Source organism: Chenopodium album, chromosome 1 (assembly GCF_948465745.1).
Source record: "Chenopodium album chromosome 1, dcCheAlbu1.1, whole genome shotgun sequence".
NCBI lineage: Eukaryota > Viridiplantae > Streptophyta > Magnoliopsida > Caryophyllales > Amaranthaceae > Chenopodium > Chenopodium album.
Genome location: NC_137834.1, coordinates 89,671,017 through 89,692,014, shown reverse-complemented (window position 1 = coordinate 89,692,014; position 20,998 = coordinate 89,671,017). Strand labels below are relative to the sequence as shown.

Genomic DNA, 20,998 nt, shown 5'->3' with positions numbered 1-20,998 from the left:
TAGTGTTTAAACACAATCCAATATAAACATTAAGAAAGGGCAAACCACTCTGCGCGCAACGCGCGCGTTAGCTGCCCTAGTTTAAGAAAAGTAGACCTCATATAATATACTCCGTAATACACTTAAATATGGTTAAAAGGTCGTTAGGGATATAATCAAGTAGGTCATGTGCTTTGAATAAAGATAAAGACTTGAACTGAACCTGACTCAAACCTGAGAATGACCTGACTTGATTTTAACCCGCAAATTATAAACTTGAACCGAACCCGACTCGAACCCGAGAATTACCTAAACCCGTTTTAACCCGTGAAAACCCGAATTAAACCCGACCTACTGTTCACCCGACCCGAATATAACTCAACCTGTTATTAACCCGACCTAAACCCTAACCCGATAAGAAGTATAATCCAACGTGTCACGACTCAAACATGCCCAACCTAAAACCCGACCAGCACAGGTTATGGAATTAATCCAAATTGACCCGACTCAAACCCGACCTGTTTACCCGAATTGACAGCTCTACCCGAAACCTCCAAAATTTCTCAAAAACGTGGATATTAGCCTTCAATATTGGAATTTTTTGACTTTTTTTCACCCGCAAATAAAAATTGTTGAAATGTTTACCATGGTCCCTAATAGTCTAATACCCTCCGGGAGTCCAATTAGCTGGGTGGAACCATCCAATTTGCCTTTAAACAACTTATTTATCGGTTTACAACTTGCACTGGTTTCATTAACTCAAGCTTACCATGAACATTTATGACAACATATAATGATCATATATGGATCCAAACGGCATTATATAACCCCGAGATGTATCCCCTAAAATCTCGATGCTTTTCGACACCGGGCCCCGAAACATTCAAAATTTCTCAAAAAGCGTGGATATAAAAATTGCCCGGATATAAAAATTGCCGAAATGTTTACCATGGTCCCAAATACCGTCCGGGAGTCCAATTGGGTGGGTGGAACCATCCAATTTGCCTTTAAACGACCAATTTACCAGTTTACAACTTACATCGATTTCAGTAATTTTAGCCAACCACGAACATTTATGACCACAAATAATGATCATAAATGGTTCCAAACGACATTATATGACCCTGAAATATATTTCCTAAAATCTCAAGTCTTTTAGACACCTCCAAAATTTCTCAAAAAACGTGGATATTAGCCTTCAATTTTGGAATTTTTTGACTTTTTTTCGTCCGTACATAAAAATTGCCGAAATGTTTACCATGGTCCTAATATCATTCGGGAGTACAATTGGATGGGTAGAATTGAACCATCAAATTTGCCTTTAAACGGCCAATTTACCGATTTACAACTTGCACCGATTTCATTAACTCAAGCCTACAACGAACATTTATGACAACATATAATGATCATATATGGTTCCAAAAGGCATTATATGAGCCCGAGATGTATCCCCTAAAATCTCAAGGATTTTCGACACCGGATCTCGAAACCTCCAAAATTTCTCAAAAACCGTGGATAAATAGCCTTAAAATATGGAATTTTTTTACTTTTTTTTTTCACCTGTAAATAAAAATTGCCGAAATGTTTACCATTGTCCCTAATAGGCTAATACCCTCCGGGAGTCCAATTAGGTGGATGAAACCATCCAATTTGCCTTTAAAAAGTGAATTTATCGGTTTACAACTTGAACCGATTTCATTAACTCAAGCCTACCACAAACATTTATGTCAACATCTAATGATCATTTATGGTTTAAAACAGTATTATATGACCCCGAGATGTATCCCCTAAAATCTCAAATCTTTTCAAAACCAGGCTCCGAAACCTCAAAAATTTCTGAAAAAACGTGGATATTAGCCTTCAATTTTGGATTTTTTTTTCGCCCGAAAATAAAAAATTTCGAAATGTTTACCACGGTTCCTAATACCCTCTAGAGGTCCAATAGGGTGGGTGGAAGCATCCAATTTATCTTTAAACGACCAATTTACCGGTTTACTATTTGTAGCGATTTTATTAATTCAAGCCTACAACGAACATTTATGACAACAAATAATGATCATATATGGTTCCAAAAAGAATTATATGACCCCTAGATGTATCCCCTAAAATCTCAAATTTTTTCAAAACCAGGCTTCGAAACCTCAAAAAATTCTAAAAAAGCGTGGATATTAGCCTTCAATTTTGGAATTTTTTGACTTTTTTTCGCCCAAAAATAAAAATTTTCGAAATGTTTACCATGGTTCCTAATACCCTCTAAGGGTCCAATAGGGTGGGTGGAAGCATCCAATTTATCTTCAACGACCAATTTACCGGTTTACTATTTGTACCGATTTTATTAACTCAAGCCTACAATGAACATTTATGACAAAAAATAATGATCATATATGGTTCCAAAAAACATTATATGACCCCTAGATGTATCCCCTAAAATTTCAAGACTTTTCGACACCAGGACCCGAAACCTTCAAAAATCGTGGATATTAGTCTTAAATTTTGGAATTTTTTGACTTTTTTTTTTTTGCTCGGAAATAAAAATTTCCGAAATGTTTACCACGGTCCCTAATACCCTCCAGGAGTCCAATTGGGTGTGTGGAACCATTCAATTTGCTTTTAAACGACCAATTTACCGGTTTACAACTTTCACTTATTTCATTAACACAAACCTACCACGAACATTTATGACAACATATAATGGTCATTTATGGTTTCAAACGTCATTATATGACCCCGAGATGTATCTAATAAGATCTTATTTATTTTCGATACCAGGCCCCAAAAACTTCGGAATTTCTCAAAAAACGTGGATATTAGCCTTCAATTTTGGAAAATTTTGACTTTTTTCGCCCAAAAATAAAAATTGCCGAAATGGTTACCATGGTTCCTAATACCCTCTGGGGGGTCCAATAGGGTGGGTGGAAGCAACCAATTTGCCTTTAAACGACCAATTTACTGTTGGTTTACAAAGAACTTGCACCGATTTCATTAACTCAAGCTTACCACGAACATTTATGACGATATATAATGATCATATATGGATCCAAACGACATTATATGACCCCGAAATGTATCCCCTAAAATCTCGATGCTTTTCAACATCGGGCTCCGAAACATTCAAAATTTCTCAAAAAGCGTGGATATTAGTCTTCAATTTTAGAATTTTTTGACCTTTTTTGCCTGGATAAAAAATTTCCGAAATGTTTTCCATGGTCCCAAATTCCCTCCGGGAGTCCAATTGGGTGGGTGGAACCATCCAATTTGCCTTTAAACGACCAATTTACTGGTTTACAACTTACACCGATTTTAGTAATTCAAGCCTAACACAAACATTTATGACCACAAATAATGATCATAAATGGTTCCAAACGACATTATATGACCCCTAAATATATTCCCTAAAATTTCAAGTCTTTTCGACACCGGGACCCGAAACCTCCAAAAATTCTCAAAAAACGTGGATATTAGCCTTCAATTTTGGAATTTTTTTACTTTTTTTCGTCCGTAAATTAAAATTGCCGAAATGTTTTTCATGGTACCTAATATCCTCCAGGAGTACAATTGGATGGGTGGAACCATCCAATTTGCCTTTAAACGGCCAATTTACTGTTTTACACCTTGCAATGATTTCATTAACTCAAGCCTACAACGAACATTTATGTCAACATATAATGAATATATGTGGTTCTAAACGGCATTATATGACCCAGAGATGTATCCCCTAAAATCTCAATGATTTTCGACACCGGGCCTCGAAACTCTAAAATTTCTCAAAAACCGTGGATAATAGCCTTAAATTTTGGAATTTTTTGACTTTTTTTTTCGCTTGTAAATAAAAATTGCCGAAATATTTACCAAGGTCCCTAATACCCTCCGGGAGTCCAATTAGGTGGGTGAAACCCATCCAATTTGCCTTTAAATAGTGAACTTGTCGGTTTACCAATTGCACCGATTTCATTAACTCAAGCCTACCACGAACATTTATGACAACATCTTATGATCATTTATGGTTTAAAACAGTATTATATGACCCCAAGATGTATCCCCTAAAATCTCAAATCTTTTCGACACCGGGCCCTGAAAACTCAAAATTTTCTCAAAAAGCGTGGATATGCCTTCAATTTTGGAAATTTTTTACTTTTATTCATCCGAAAATAAAAATTGCCGAAATGTTTACCATGGTTCCTTATACCATCTGGGTGTCAAATAGGGTGGGTGGAAGCATCCAATTTGTCTTTAAATGACCAATTTACTTGTTTACAAGGAACTTGCACCGATTTCATTAACTCAACCTTACCACGAACATTTATGACAACATATAATGATCATAAATGGATACAAACGGCATTATATGACCCCGAGATTTAACCCCTAAAATCTCGATGCTTTTCGACACCTGGCCCAGAAACATTTGAAATTTCTCAAAAAGCGTGGATATTAGCCTTCAATTTTGGAATTTTTTTACTTTTTTCGCTCGGATATAAAAATTGTCGAAATGTTTACCATGGTTCCTAATACCCTCTGAAGGTCCAATAGGGTGGTTGGAAGCATCCAATTTGCCTTTAAACGACCAATTTACTGGTTTACAACTTGCACCGATTTCATTAACTCAAGCTTACCACGAACATTTATGACAACATATAATGATCATATATGGTTCACAACGGCATTATATGACCCATAGACGTATCCCCTAAAATCTCAAGGATTTTCGACACATGGGCCTCGAAACCTCCAAAATTTCTCAAAAACCGTGGATAATAGCCTTAAAATTTGGAATTTTTTGCCTTTTATTTCGCCTATAAATAAAAATTGTCGAAATGTTTACCATGGTACCTAATACCCTCCGTGGGTCCAATTAGGTGGGTGGAACCATCCAATTTGCCTTTAAATAGTGAATTTATCGGTTTATAACTTCCACCGATTTCATTACCTCAGGCCTACCACAAACATTTATGACAACATCTAATTATCATTTATGGTTTAAAACAGTATTATATGACTCCGAGATGTATCCCCTAAAATCTCAAATCTATTTGACACCGGGCTCCGAAACCTCAAAAATTTCTCAAAAAGCGTGGATAGTCTTCAATTTTGGAATTTTTTGACTTTTTTTCGCCCGAAAATAAAAATTGCCAAAATGTTTACCTTGTTTCCTAATACCCTCCAATAGTCCAATTAGGTGGGTAGAACCATCCAATTTGCATTTAAACGACCAATTTACCGATAAAACTTGCATTTATTTCATTAACTCAAACCTTCCACGAACATTTATGACAACATATAATGCTCATTTGTGGTTTCAAACGTCATTAAATGACCCTGAAATTTATCTAATAAAATCTCATTTCTTTTCGACACCTAGCCCCAAAACCTTCGAAATTTCTCAAAAATCGTGGATATTAGCTTTCAATTTTGGAATTTTTTGACTTTTTTTGCCAAAAATAAAAATTGCCGAAATGTTTACCATGGTTCCTTATACCCTCTGTGGGTCTAATAGAGTGGGTGGAAGCATCCAATTTGCCTTAAACGACAAATTTAGCGGTTTAAAACTTGCACCGATTTCATTAACTCAAGCCTTTCAACGAACATTTATGACAACAAATAATGATCACATTTTGTTCCAAACAACATCATATGACCCCGAGATGCATTCCCTAGAATTTCGAGACTTTTAGACACTGGGCCCTGAAAACTCCAAAATTTTCTCAAAAAACGTGGATGTTTTTTACTTTTAGACACAGGGCCTTCAATTTTGGATGTTTTTGACTTATTTTCGCCCGGAAATAAATTTTTTTCGAAATGTTTACCATTGTCCATAATACCCTCTGGGCGTCCAATTGGGTGGGTGGAACTATCCAATTTGCCTTTAAACAGCCAATTTACCAGTTTACAACTTCATTGATTTCATTAACTCAAGCCTACCATGAACATTTATGACAACATATGATGATCATATATGGTTCCAAATGGAATTATATGACCCCGAGATGTATTCCTTAGGATTTCAATACTTTTCGACACCGGGCCCGAAACCACCAAAATTTCGCAAAATTCGTAGATATTAGATTTTCAATTTTGGAATTTTTTGACTTTTATTCACCCGGAAATAAAAATTGCCGTAATTTTTACAATGGTCCCTAATACCCTTCGGGAGTACACCTGGCTGGGTGGAAGTGTAGAACCATCCAATTTGCCTTTAAATAACCGATTTACCGGTTTACAAGTTGCACCGATTTCATTAATTCAAGCCTACCACGAACATTTATGAAAACATCTAATGATGATTTATGGTTTAAAATAGTATTATATGACCCCGAGATGTATTCCATAAAATCTCAAATCTTTTCGACACCGGGCCTCGAAACCTCAAAAATTTCTAAAAAAGCGTGGATATTAGCCTTCAATTTTGGAATTTTTTGTCTTTTTTCGCCCGAAAATAAAAATTGCCGAAATGTTTACCATGGTTCCTAATACCCTCTGATATTCTAATTAGGTGGGTGGAACCATCCAATTTGCATCTAAACGGCCAATTTACCGGTTTACAACTTGCACTTGTTTCATTAACTCAAGCCTACCACGAACATTTATGACAACATATAATGGTTATTTATTGTTTCAAATGTCATTATATGACCCTGAGATATGTCTAATAAAATGTCATTTCTTTTCGACACTTGGTCCCAAAACATTTGAAATTTCTCAAATAGCGTGGATAATAGCCTTCAATTTTGGAATTTTTTGACTTTTTTTCGCCCGAAAATAAAATTTGCCAAAATATTTACCATGGTTCCTAATACCCTCTAGGGGTCCAATAGGGTGGGTGGAAGCATCCAATTTGCCTTTAAACGACCGATTTACTGGTTTACAACGAACTTGCACCGATTTCATTAACTCAAGCTTACCACGAACATTTTTGATAACATATAATGATCACTTATGGATCCAAACGACATTATATGACCTCGAGATATATTCCCTAGAATTTCAAGACTTTTAGACACCGGGCCCGAAAACTCCAAAATTTCTAAAAAAACGTGGATATTTGCCATCAATTTTGGATGTTTTTGACATATTTTCCGCCCGGAAATAAAAAATTGTCAAAATGTTTACCATGGTCCATAATACCCTCCAGGCGTCCAATTGGGTGGGTGGAACTATCCAATTTGCCTTTAAACGTCCAATTTACTAGTTTACAACTTCTTTGATTTCATCAACTCAAGCCTACCACGAACATTTATGACAACATATGATGATCATATATGGTTCCAAATGGCATTATATGACCCCGAGATGTATTCCCTAGAATTTCAATACTTTTTGACATCGGGCCCGAAACCTCTAAAATTTCGCAAAATTTATGGATATTAGATTTCAATTTTGGAATTTTTTGACTTTTATTCGCCCGAAAAAAAAAATTGCCGTAATGTTTACAATGGTCCCTAATACCCTTCGGGAGTACACATGGCTGGCGGAAATGTAGAACCATCCAATTTGCCATTAAATAGCTGATTTACCGGTTTACAAGTTGCACCGATTCATTAACTCAAGCCTACCACGAACATTTATGACGACATCTAATGATCATTTATGGTTTAAAACAGTATTATATGACCCTGAGATGTATCCCCTAAAATCTCAAATCTTTTCGATACCGGGCCCCGAAACCTCAAAAATTTCTAAAAAGCGTGGATATTAGCCTTCAATTTTGTAATTTTTTGACTTTTTTCACACGAAAATAAAAATTGCCGAAATTTTTACCACGGTTCCTAATACCCTCCGGCATTCCAATTAGGTGGGTGGAATCATTCAATTTGCATTTAAACCACCTATTAACCGATTTACAACTTACACCGATTTCATTAACTCAAGCCTATAACGAACATTTATGACAACAAATAATGATCACATAATTTTGTTCCAAACGGAATTATATGACCCTGAGATGTATCCCCTAAAATATTAATACTTTTCTACACCGGGCCCTGAAACCTCCAAAAATTTTCAAAAAGCGTGGATAATTGGATATTAGCCTTCAATTTTTAAATTTTTTTTATTTTTTTTTCACCCGGAAAGAAAAATTGCCAAATGTTTACCATGGTCCCTAATAATCTCCGGGATTCCAATTGGGTGGGTGGAACCATCCAATTTGCCTTTAAATGACTAAATTACCAGTTTACAACTTACACCAATTTCATTAATTCAAGCCTACCACAAACATTTATGACAACAAATAGTGATCATATATGCCAATACTTTACCTAAAAAACTTAATATGAGAATATTAAACCTAATAAGAGAATATTCTACCTACTCTATCATAATCTAGTAAAACTACCTTGAAACATTATTTTTTAAAAAAAATAAAAAAGAACAAAATTCATTATCATGCAAATATTATTTATTTATCTTTATTTTAAAAATATTAATATTTATGTTGCGTTCTTTTCAATAATATAAATAAAAATAAAAAAATCTTACTTCTGATTTTTTTTTTTTTAGCGTATTACTTATGAAATATAAAAAATTTTCTAAAGTTGCAACTAAAAAAAAAAAAAATCAGAGGTAGTATTTATATTTATACTCGTAGCACCTTTCACAAAGAGCCACTCTCAAAACCCCCCAAGAAACAATTCATTTAATATACGAATTATGTTGCATTGTCGTAATTACTAATAAAATATGGTGTATAAAGAATTGAAATAAATTTAATTTTTTCATATTCCATTTTAGCTAATATTTTTCTTTTCGTAGATTTAGCTATTACAATCTGACATACATATTTAATTTTTTATTAGAAACAATATACATATTTAATTTTATGCATAAGAAAGATTTCTTTTTGTTTCAATATTCCAATGTTATAAAATTTTCTTTTTAGGCAACTGGAGGTTGTATTAGATTTTGTTTAAAAATTCCCCAAAAATTATCACAACTAGATATAAGCCCGTTACGGTTTTTAAATATTTCATTTAATTTTTTTTTTTTGTAATTTCTTAATATTTTTTGTTTTTATTTCCTATTTTATTATTTTAACATTAATTTAAGGTAAAATATTTTGTTAAGTTTTAAATGATTCTTATTCAAATTTTACGTATATAGAACTTGAATTTATAAATTGAAATAAATATTATCTTATTCATCGGATAGTTAGATAAAATCATTAAATCAAAATATATTTTTTAATTTCTAATTATTTGTTAAAATAATATAAATCTAAAAGATAATATAAAAAATAATTTTTGTTTTTTTCAATTCTCAAATTTCATTTGTTAATTTTTTCTTAAATGGGGATTGGAAATTTAAATTCTAAATTAATATATAAATCTAATTTTTCACTGGTCAAAATATTACTTTTGCTTATGTGGCGTGCGATGCACGAATTTTATATACATTTTGTATATAAATATTTTTTTTGGTGATCTCTTAATTTTTTTCTTGCATTATAAATTTTAAAATTTTGTATGAAAATATCATATCATTAGACATTTACATAAAACCATTAACATCAAATGATAATTTATATTTTTTAAATATCAAAATATAATTTTTAGTTTTTTAAATAATATAAATCCTAATATCTAAAGATAATTTTTAGTTTTGTAACAAATAAAAATGATAAAATTTAGTGTTCTTAAATAATTAAAATCTTAATAAATTACTATTCGTCATTTTTTACCTACGTGGCAAAAATTTAAGATTTCATTCGTCACTTTTGTTTAGGTGGCGATTGATTTTTTTAAATCTAAAATAAAATAGAAATCTATTTTTTAATTGGTCGAAAATATAACTTTTCTTATGTGGCGCTCCCAATGCTCTCCAAAAATGTCTACTTTATTTATATATATTAGATTGTTTGATCCACTTAAGTTAAATATAATAATATTATATATTTTTCCCTAAATATTCTCTTCCACACAGTAAAATCTATGTTATCACGGAGTATATATTTTTATTCTCTTCCACACGATAAAAGATATGTAATATATTTAAAACAATATTTACTTAAAATTTTAGTTAAGAAATATGATTAGAAAGTAGGATGAAATAAAATAGAAAGAAATGTAGCATGTACATGATATATGGAATATAGAATACTCCCTCCATCCTTTTATTATATGCCTATTTATCATTTACACGATAATTAAAAAAGTTAAAGATTCTTTAAAACTAACTAATAATTGGAGTATAAATATGCATGAGGGGTTAGAGAGATATAGAAAGAAAATGTGATTGGGAATTAAGAGAGAAAAAGTATTGAAAATTATGTTAAAGTAAAAACAAAAAAAAAATGACAAATCATAAAAAAAAAAAAGAGAATAATATTGTAAAAAAGTACAACCTATAAATAAAAGCATACACTTAATTTTGATGACCCAAAAAAAGAATATAGGCATAACCATCTCCAATGGTGAGACTCAAGTGAATATTTTTGGAAGAGAGTATTTTTTACAATGTATATCAATAAGTTGGTATCTAAACTTAGCAACTCTAAAATAAAGTTGTCAAGTTTAGATACTCAACTTTGAGTCTCATTTGACAAAAAAAATGTGAATCCCTTGTTAATATTCTAACATATTTTGTAGTTTATTTAATTTTACTTTTTTTTTTTTAATCTTACAATATTTGATATTATATATAAAAAAAAATGGATTTAGTATGCCATAAGTTGAAAGTGACATTTGTATATTTTAGAGAGTCTCACCATTAGAAAATTAGACTTCACATGAGTTGCTAAATTGAAAAGTGAGTATGGTATCACCATTGGAGGTAAAAAAAACAACTCATTTTGTATTTCAATACTCAAAATTAGTCTCACTATAAGAGATGGTCTAATAAAAGGACAGTGAGAATAATATTTTTTTTTTTTTAGAAAACTTCATCAAAAAAAAAAAAAAAAAAAACGTAAAAAGATTTGTCAAAGTCATTTTTGTAAGTTATTGCCAGCGTGTTTTTAGTATATAGTTATTGATGATTGATGGAACCACATTTAAACTCTTGATTTGTTGTTCAAACTTACATAGTTTAATAGAATGCGTTTCCTAACATCAATATTCTTGCATAGTTTCCTAACTAACCAAATTTTACGTTGCTTTCACCTAGAGATCATAGTGTACAACTAAACACTCCTGACGCCTTGATTGTTTAAGCAAGCATCCCATTCCTTCTTATACTATGAAAATTTGACTAGCAACTTCCGAATCACTTCCCAGCTAACATATACAGGAGACATGCAAACTATCTACATTACATACACAAAATATTGTAGATTTTGTAACAAGCATGAAAGGCCTATTACTTAATGATCACACAATCACGGTTGCTCATTATAAAGCCATAAAGCATGCTCTTTGCTGCCAGGGTTTGATTAGGGGTCCCGCATATGATAACCTTACCATCGGTTCCAGGAGAAGGATCATGAACAATGACAGTTGCACCTGAAATCTGGTCCAAATAACAATTAGGTCAATATGATAGTTTCTGATCAATGCAAGTAAGCATCAGCTTAGCACTAATGTAGAACTACACTACTGCGCCAACAAAAGCAAAAACATATAATAGAAGTAATTATGAACATTTTCGTGGGACGACAAATGGAAAAGCTCAGAATAGTAGATCCCAGACCTTAAGTGATTCTTGGGAAACAGATGTCAGAAAGGATCAGACAGCACGAGTCATCAAAAGGATTTTAAAAACAAGATTTTTAAGAAGTTACATATTCCAAAAGCACTTAAAAGTGTAGATACGAAGAGGTAGTGACCAGAAATCTTTGCGATAGTTACTGAAGGTCCTTTCACAGTTAAAGTTTAGACTCCAAGCACCTATCTTTTGACATAAATTTGACATAAAGCAAAATGCATAATGCAGAAATACAGCATCCTAGGCTCCTAGCTAATTACCTCAAGATACTATTTTGTTTAAATCACCCTTCCCAAATTCCACTGCACCACACACCCCCAATGAAAGTAAGAGTCTAGATATAGGCTGATTACCTGTCTCAGACGAAACAAATTAGCACCACCTTCACCATACACAAGACCAAATACATGAGCAGGAACCACAATTTCGACTTCCGTATTTCTGATGACAGAACACTCGTCCCCACTGCACAAGCAGGTAGCTCAAAAGCATTAAAAAAGGAAATTGAGAAACAAAATTTTTGCTCAATATACTTGCAATTTCCATACCCTTGCCACTTATTTAAACGCACAGAAAAAATCAAGATAATACAATACAGAGTAGTTTGTAAATATCCAATATGGCTGTTTCATTATGAATATCACATCATTAACAGATAAACCAACACAATCACAATTTCTTCATTCAGAAAATACTAGCATTTTGTTTAATCACATCACCCAAAAGCCCACTTCAGACAGTTGCTACCATCAAATCATCCAGTAACAGCAATTAGTACAACTCATATATATACAGTCAATTAAGTAAACTAAGGCATCAATCAAGAATACACGGATCTAATTGACTCACACAAGCAAGAGTGTGTTAGGATAAAAAAAAAATAGTGATGATGACAGATGTGACTGTTGTTTCAAGCACTGGCAAAGAAAAGGAGATAAAAACCCTTCAAATATTTTTTTTGTTCAATTCAGCTTATTTAACTAGTTAAAAGCTAATTTCAGCAAAAACATATAAGATTCATATGTATCCGCTTATCAGGTTATACAACAGATGAAAAGATCAAATCACATCAGACAAAAAAATACTTCCTCTGCCACTGCCTCCCTTTCACCTATATGCCACCACCAATCATAACCTTCATCCTCCATCGCCTGTAGTTTCCACCTCCATCATTGCAAGTTTGGCCTCCTTTTGCAAAAAATGGTACAAACTTGATTTATACAAATAGTACTATTTCATGAATATTTCATGCAGTACAAGTGTTTAGGAGGAGAGTAGTTAGCTGATAAATTTATATTACACTTACAGATCTCATATTTTTCATTGAGGTGGTGTTTTGATTACTGGCTGGAATGGATGAAAGAGGTGATGGTGACCATGCTTTTAATTAATGAGAAATGCAATGGAAAGCCGGGTTGGATTGACTATTTTAGGTGGTGCAGGGGTTACACAGTGGTGGTGGTAGGGAAGAAGATGGCAATCAATAAGGATATGGGTGGAGGAAGGGTGAGGTGGTGGTGCTAGTTGTGACATTTGCAATGGTGGTGGGACTGCAGGGAGACGGTTGTAGTACTGTCACCAGTGGCTGGGCAAGGGTGCAACAGTGTACAAGCTAAGTCTTAAGGAATGAGGGGAACAAAAGAAACAAAATAAGTGGTAAAACTAAGTTGGGGGGGGGGGGGAAGAGAGGGAAAAACTAAAGAAGGATCTCCATATGGATTTTATTGATTTAGAGAAGGCATATGACAAGGTGCCAAGAGAGGTTCTTTGGTGGGCAATGTTGAAGAAAGGTATTCCACGAAGGTACGAGGACCTGGTTAAGAATATGTATTGGGATGTGTTAACAAATGTAAGGACATATGGAGGGTTGACAAAGTTTTCCCTATTACAATTGGATTGCATCAAGGGTCTGCATTAAGGCCGTTTCATTTTGCAACGATTCTAGATGAAGAAACAAGGCCAATTCAAGATGAGGTTCCATGGTGTTTGCGGATGATATTGTTTTGGTGGATGAAACTAAAAATAGGGTTGATGCCAAATTGGAGCAATGGAGGCAAAGGTTGGAATCTAGAGGGTTTAAGCTAAGTCGGAGCAAAACTGAATATTTGATATGCCGCTTTGGTATACATAAGAGAACAAGTGATGATGTAGTGAACTTGGACAAAAAGGATTTGACCGTGAGTGAATGATTTAAATATCTTGGGTAGATCATCCAAAAAAATGGTGACCTTGATCAAGACGTGGCCCACATGATTAAGTCAAGGTGGCTTAAATGGAGAGCGGCCACAGTAGTGTTATGTGACCAAAGCATTCCTTTACTGTTAAAGGGAAATTCCGTAGTACTACCAAAAGATCAGTGTTGCTCTATGGTACAAAATGTTGGGCTTCTAAGAAGAAGCACATTAAAAGGATGGATGTTACAAAATGCGAATGTTAAGATGGATGTATAGGAACACACTAAGAGATAAAATCAAAAATGAGGTTATTTGCAAGAAAATGGGTGTCGCAGGCATTGCAGACAAACTAATGGAAAATCATTTGCATTGGTTCGAGCACGTAAGACGGAGACTCGAGGGTGCACCGGTACAAAGGGTGGAAGAGTGGGACGACGGAGAGGTTAAACGAGGGAGAAGGAGAACTAAAATGACTTGGTTGGGAGGAGTTAGGAAGGATATGAAGCATATGGATTTGCATGAAAATGAGGTATTCGATCGTAAGGGATGGAGGAAGAAGATTTTGTGGATGACTATACGGAATAATCACTTTTGGTTCATATAGCCGACCCCAATTATAGGATTAAGGCTTTGATTGATTGAAACTATACCAAAACACTTAGAAAGAAAAAGGAAGATAATAATTTCCTTAACATTCCAAAGTCTTTCAACTGCCCTTAAGACTAGTGATTTACACGATTTACAAGAAAGAGCTATATTGATGAGATCCATATACTACTGACCTGCCAAATTCTGAGCTGCAAGATGGCATAAAATCACCTTGAATTTTCTTTAATGTAGTTTGAGAATGTCCAGATGAGCACTGCAATCAACAACCACCTAAATGCTTAAGTTTAAGTGCAACTTAATGAATAATGACAGATGACAAATATAATAGTAATGAGATTTTAGTTCTGGTGACAGAACCATGGATGATGAAGAAATGTCTGTATCATAAGAAATTGCAAGGCTATCCATTTCACTTGACAAGGTAGTTGTTGCCTGGACATGAGGAGACCGACCATAAAGTGTGTGTGGTAGAAGAGGTCTGACGGAAAATATGCTTTCCCTCAGCGTCCATGTGACTTGAAGCAGACAAGTATGCACATCAGAATATTCACCAACTATCTACAAAAAGGTATTGTGTTCAATCTTAGGGAATTATATATGTCGACAAGGTATATGCAGTGCATATATCATAATCTATATGCTTTAAAAGTGTAATATCATGCTTATTGAATTTAACAGAAGAAACTGATGCTAGGAATCTCACCTTCTTAATACTTAACTCGTGAATTGAAAGAAAGAAAAAAATGATAAAGTATGTGCATTGATAAGAAGCACGAAAAACAAAAGAGATGACTAATAAATTTTGCCTTGGTATGCAGAGTATTGCCCTTTTTTGCTACTTTGCTATAGAAGTGCGCCCAGGATCGGGACGGATAATTAACACAATTTATGGTTCAAATAAAAATTGTCAGTAGCTTAGGGATAGCTATTCATGTCGTATATGGGGGACACAGTGAGCATGTTACATATTATCGAAAAATTATTGGTAACAGAAGAGAGCTTTCAGCAGCATTCACAAAGATCATGTATATAATGGCAAAAGAGAACTTGAGCATGTGTGAAACAGATGATGTTGATCACCCAAGATGAACAATCAGAATGAAAATGACACAGCATAGGCATCATCCTTCACAGACAGATAATCATACCTGTATAGTTTTCTTACCCGCTAAAGTAGCAGAAGTACACTGACTGTCTAATATTTGCACTTCAGCACCAGCAGTATCTTTCATATCCAACATGTTGACTTGGCTACATGAAATCAGGAGTTTTGCAGTCACAGAATCTCCTCTATTCGGACCTGCATGCCCAGATCCTGAGGCAGCTTCCACTAATCTTGTGAAAACACGGAGAGTAGCTTCTTGGGCTGGGGAATACTGACATTCCTTTTTCTAGAAATACAAACCGCCATGCATAAGACAAGAAACTTATCAGAGATCAAGCTCACACAAGTCTCTTACCCAAAAACACAAGGCTGAATATGCATAGCTTGTAAACTTACTTAGGCCTAAAATAAAAATTAATAGCAATACAACAACAGCAGAAGCAAAGATAAGAGGATTTGAAAAGAAAAAAAAAAATTCCCATTTTTGGTAATTTACACTCCGTGGATGGATTTACCTCAATATCATCACACCCTTTACTTGTAAATTTTACATTTCTACAAGACTTGATGAAAGAAGGAACTCTAAAAGACATTAATCATTATACTTGTATATTTTGAAATGCAAGTAGGGGATTTATCTAAGCGTAATCCAAGTACAACTTATCATTTCGGCATATTGAAACAAGTTGCTGAAATGATAATAATAGAATATCAAATTCTAAAGTGTTAAAAATCTAGGATAGTAGTATATATAATAAAACCATGCAAAACTTAAAAGAGACAAGAAGGAACCAGAGTATATATCAAAAATGTTATTAACGAACCTCCATAGCAGACACCATAATCACACACTCATCACTACCCACTACTGGGTCTATCACTTCTATACGAGTTCCTGTTTCCCTTTTTAGGGCTTTCATTATGCTCCCTCCCCAGTCAATCAAACCATCAGCCGCATAAGTGGGGCAAAGCAGCCTGAAAGCCACTTCTTTGGTCCCCGCAGCCACACAACTTTGGCCACTGTCTCCAGCATCTGTATCAATGCTTAGATGTTTTTGTGCATGCAGATCATGTGATACCCCATCGGAAACTGGACCACAAAATTGACTTATAGCTCTTGAACTGTTTCCTTGAAGACAGTATGTAACAGCAAGCAGTGCCTTTCTAGTAGCCAAGGAATCACCTGTAATCTGTAACACAGAAGTGCATCTGAAGAATCAGTCAAAAAAAAGAACTTATGACCAGATCTTATTAGCACAACAAAAAACAGGCTCAGTCACATAGACACGAGTTCACCACATTTTACAAAAATAAAAATAAGAAGAAAAAAAATTAACAAGTGATGTTTCTCAAGCAAATCAAGGTTTGAGGTAAAATTTGAAGCATTTAAAAAATCGGTAATTCTCTTCTGAACTATAATGGAAGTATGGTCAAAACTATTTAGCCATGAAGGTCCAAAGTTGACATGTTGATACTTGATACCATTAAAGGTTAATATGGGCCAGCATTTTCTGTCCCTAACTGAAGTCTGAATGCAATTTTAGTGACTTTTGTGAGCTGAAAACAATTGTTTTCTCCTCTTCAAACAGCAACAACAGAATATATACCACTCTATTTAAAAATTCCCAAAATGGTTTGCTATGTGTTTGACAAAAAAGCAATGTTGCCAATATATGAGTTTACACATATCATCAACTACAACCGATATTATACATGAATTTGTTCAAACAAATAACCCAAAACCAAATCAACATGATGCACAGCAACTAGAATAAACTCTACAATCATTTTACAAATTGTTCAAATTATAATCACCTTTCTTTGAAAAAATCTAACATTAGTGTCTTTGTATCATCTCATTGCAAAAATAATTTACTCTGTCTGTTCCATAATAATTGACACGCATAGACTTTTTCATAACTTTGTTTGTCAATTATATATCGTAAAATGTATCTTTATACTACGAGTAGTATTTATCTTATTGTATACTTTTGGATTATCAAGTTGGGAAGACAATTGGGACCAACATCCAAGTCCCTACTTCCCAATTCTAAAAATGAACACGGATAAACAGATTAATTATACCTTGAAAACATAAATCATTGTACACTAACACTATCAGTCTTAAATTCTTAAACCTAACCATGGGGTCGGCAACATCAACCAAAATTTAACGAACAAAATTAACTAAAATTTAGGCGTGGATCACAAGAATACTAATCATGGATTATAAAAAGATTCCTAATTACACTAATTCTACATCAAATTAAACAAAACAAAAAGTAGAAAAACATAAACCTGAATCAAATCATTAGAAATATCAGCACAAAGAGGATGCTCATCCAAAGGCAAAACCCTAATAGTTGCACCCACAATTCCAACCAACGACTTAATCTTCTCTTCTCCCTTCACCGTCAACAACCGGCAACTCCGGTAACCCTCCGCCGTATTCTCTTCCAGAATCTCCCAAACCCTAAACACCGCCAACTGCGCCGACGAAACCTCGAACTTTCTCTCTCCTCCACCGCCATTACCATCCCTCAAAACGAGAGTCTTATCCAAGTTTCCAGGTCCGACGATGTTGACGATACGCTCGTCGCACCCAGAAAGTGGGTCTTCCACGCGAAGTAAAGAGAGACCGGTTTCACGTGAAATCTTCTGAGACATGGCACCGCCGTGTCCAATGACGGCGCTGCCGGCTTGTACGGGGGAGAGAAGGCGGAATGCCACGTGTCCTTGAGGGGGTTTGAGGTGGGGTTTACGGGTGGTGTTCCCGGGTTTTCCGGTGGGTTTTTTCTGGGTTTTTTTCATGGTTTTGAAATCCAGAATTGTGGAGTAGAGATGGAAATGAAAGGAAGCGTATGTCAGGGAGACTGAAAAGATAGGTGATCAGCAGAAATTAAGGACGTGATATAAAATGCGCGGGAAGTGTGATATAGGAACTTTTTTTTTTTTAAGGTTCAAAATATTTGTCTTCCAAAGTTTGGAAATTATTTTTTCATATTAGGATAACTTATTTTTTATTTTTTTTTTTATTTTTTTTTTCTTGTACTCGTACTAAAGTTTAACTGTATATCAGTCGGAAAATAAATGTAGTAGTGACATGTATATCTATATCTATACTAATATTTATACTAATCATATCATATCATATCATATAACTAATATATAAAGCTAAACTTTTAGTCAGGTCACGAGGCAGAGACACTTGGCATTCTAACTTTTCGCCAAGTGTCGTGCCACCTTGGATAGATTTAAATAAACTTCATATGATAAAAAAAAAAACCCGTTTAATTAAGTGTCGCGCCACCTTAGATATATTTCATAAGATAAAATAATTAGGTAAGAATTCTATTTTCAATCAAACTAGGATAGAATTTTAGAATAAGATTATTAGTTTAGAGTTATATTTTCGATAAAATACCAAATAATAAATTTATAATTAGGCCACAAGACAACATCATTTAGCATTTTAATTTTTCGCCAAGTATCGTACCACGTTGGATAAACATAGATTGACTTTGTAGAAAAAAAAGTTAATTTAGAATTCTATTTTCAATTTAAAAGTTAATTTATAATTCTATTTTAAAGTTAAAAGTTAATTTTATCTTAAAAGTCCATAAACTACCCGGGCATCGCTGGGGCACAAAACTAGTAACTAATATATAAAGCTAAACTTTTAGCCAGGCGACGAGGTAGCGACATTTGGCGTTCTAACTTTTCGCCAAGTGTCGCGCCACGTATGATAGAGTTATATATTATTCAATTTGTAGGATAAAAAAGTTAATTTAAAATTCTATTTTCAATCAAATTTGGATAGAATTTTAGGATAAAATTGTTACTTTAGAGTTTTATTTTCGATAAAGTACCAATATTTCATATGTATAAATTAAATTATAATTTTATTAAAAAAAATTATAACACTCATAAATTATCATATAAATTTATTTTTTGTATCATAGTATTTTTTTGGAGCGAAGGAATTAGCTCAAAATGCACCACATCCATTATATATAATATATTTTAATCAATTAAAACAATATAATTTACAATCTAATATAATTTTATTACTGTGTGTAGACCTGTCAATCGGGTCGGGTCACGAGTCATTTCGGACAGGGTCATTATTTCAGGTTACGGGTCAAGAAATGTTTTTCACCAATGTTATTATTATTAGTCATTACATGCCTACTATATTAAATCATCACAAAAACACATCAATTCCTAACTAATTTTGTATCAATGATATGTTTTAAAATTTGAAATATAGATTAAAAATTTAGCTTAAAATTCAATAAACAACCCGGGCATCGCACGGGCACAAAACTAGCCTCATATAACTACTATATAAAGCTAAACTTTTAGCCAGGTCACGAGGCATCGACACTTGGCGTTTCAACTTTTCGCCAAGTGCGTTGGATATATTTAAATAGACAATTAAAAAGTTAATTTAAAATTCTATTTGGATATAATTTTAGGATAAATTGTTAGTTTAGAGTTTTATTTTCAATAAAATATCAATATTTCAGAGGTACAAATTGAATTATAATTTTGTTAAAAAATTTCGATTAAATATAGCAAATCGTCATAAAAGCACATCAATTTCTAACTAAATTTGTATGAATGATAAAATTAAAAATTTGACATATAGATTAAAATTTTATCTTCAATAAACAACTAGGGCATCGCATGGGGTACAAAACTAGTAACTAATATATAAAGCTAAACTTTTAGTCGGGTCACGAGGCAACGACACTTGGTGTTCCAACATTTCGCCAAGTGTCGTGCCACGTTGGATATATTTAGATAGACTTCCGAGGATAAAAAAAAATTAGTTTAAAATTTTGTTTTCAATCAAATTTGGATAGAATTTTAGGTTAAAATTGTTACTTGAGAGTTTTATTTTCGATAAAATACCAATATTAGTTTTATTTTCGATAAAATACCAATATTTCATATGTATAAATTTAATTATAATTTTATTCAAAAAAATATTAGATTATAACTTTTAAAAAAATACCAATATTATTATTAGTCATTTACATGCCTACTACTACATAGTTTAAATCGTCACAAAAGCACGTCAATTTCTAACTGATTTCGTATTAGAAATTTAGAGATCGGATATATTTTGAAATTTGATATATAGATTAAAATTTATCTAAAAATTTAATAAACAAACCGGGCATCACACGGGGCACAAAACTAGTATTTAATAACAGGAAACTTTACAAGAAATTTAGATAGCCACATGTCTTTTTGAGTTTTCTTTATTTTTTTTTCAAAATAAATCTCTTGCTTTATTACTTGATGTTTATCTTTTAAGCCTTTTAGTTATTTTGTTCTTTTTGGTTGGTAAGTGAAAACGTTTTATATTTGAATGATTTGGTATAAGATTTAGATGTATGTAACATGGATGCGGGTAACTAGAATTTTTTCATTATTAAAGTGGTTAAATGTAAGGTAAGATCACTTTTTAGAGTTCTAGAGTTTGGCT

General features: G+C 33.3%; 2 protein-coding genes across 2 annotated transcripts; both read right to left on the bottom strand.

Moving 5' to 3' along the window:
* Positions 1–10,974: 10,974 nt before the first annotated feature.
* LOC145626102 (KH domain-containing protein HEN4-like) lies at positions 10,975–14,860 on the bottom strand. The gene is made up of 4 exons (XM_081678610.1): positions 14,754–14,860; positions 14,570–14,649; positions 11,967–12,078; positions 10,975–11,418 (listed from the first exon to the last, which is right to left on the bottom strand). Exons 1-4 carry the CDS (start codon positions 14,802–14,804, stop codon positions 11,269–11,271), a joined length of 393 nt encoding a protein of 130 aa, XP_081534736.1. The 5' UTR covers positions 14,805–14,860; the 3' UTR covers positions 10,975–11,268.
* A 1,456-nt stretch (positions 14,861–16,316) lies between these two features.
* Positions 16,317–18,312, bottom strand: LOC145638699 (KH domain-containing protein HEN4-like). Its single transcript, XM_081689695.1, has 2 exons — positions 17,800–18,312; positions 16,317–16,691 (listed from the first exon to the last, which is right to left on the bottom strand). The coding sequence occupies exons 1-2, from the start codon at positions 18,310–18,312 to the stop codon at positions 16,317–16,319; spliced, it is 888 nt and encodes a 295-aa protein (XP_081545821.1).
* Between the last annotated feature and the right edge of the window lie 2,686 nt (positions 18,313–20,998).

What these genes read in the sequence shown, in the direction of transcription:
- LOC145638699 (XM_081689695.1), bottom strand. Translation starts at nt 18,312, where the DNA reads ATGAAAAAAACCCAGAAAAAACCCACCGGAAAACCCGGGAACACCACC. An exon ending in TTTCTAATGATTTGATTCAG is followed by an intron (nt 16,692 to 17,799) that starts GTTTATGTTTTT and finishes TCTGTGTTACAG; the next exon opens with ATTACAGGTGATTCCTTGGC.
- LOC145626102 (XM_081678610.1), bottom strand. Translation starts at nt 14,804, where the DNA reads ATGGATAGCCTTGCAATTTCTTATGATACAGACATTTCTTCATCATCC. An exon ending in ACATTTCTTCATCATCCATG is followed by an intron (nt 14,650 to 14,753) that starts GTTCTGTCACCA and finishes TGTTGATTGCAG; the next exon opens with TGCTCATCTGGACATTCTCA. An exon ending in ATTTGTTTCGTCTGAGACAG is followed by an intron (nt 11,419 to 11,966) that starts GTAATCAGCCTA and finishes TATTTGGACCAG; the next exon opens with ATTTCAGGTGCAACTGTCAT.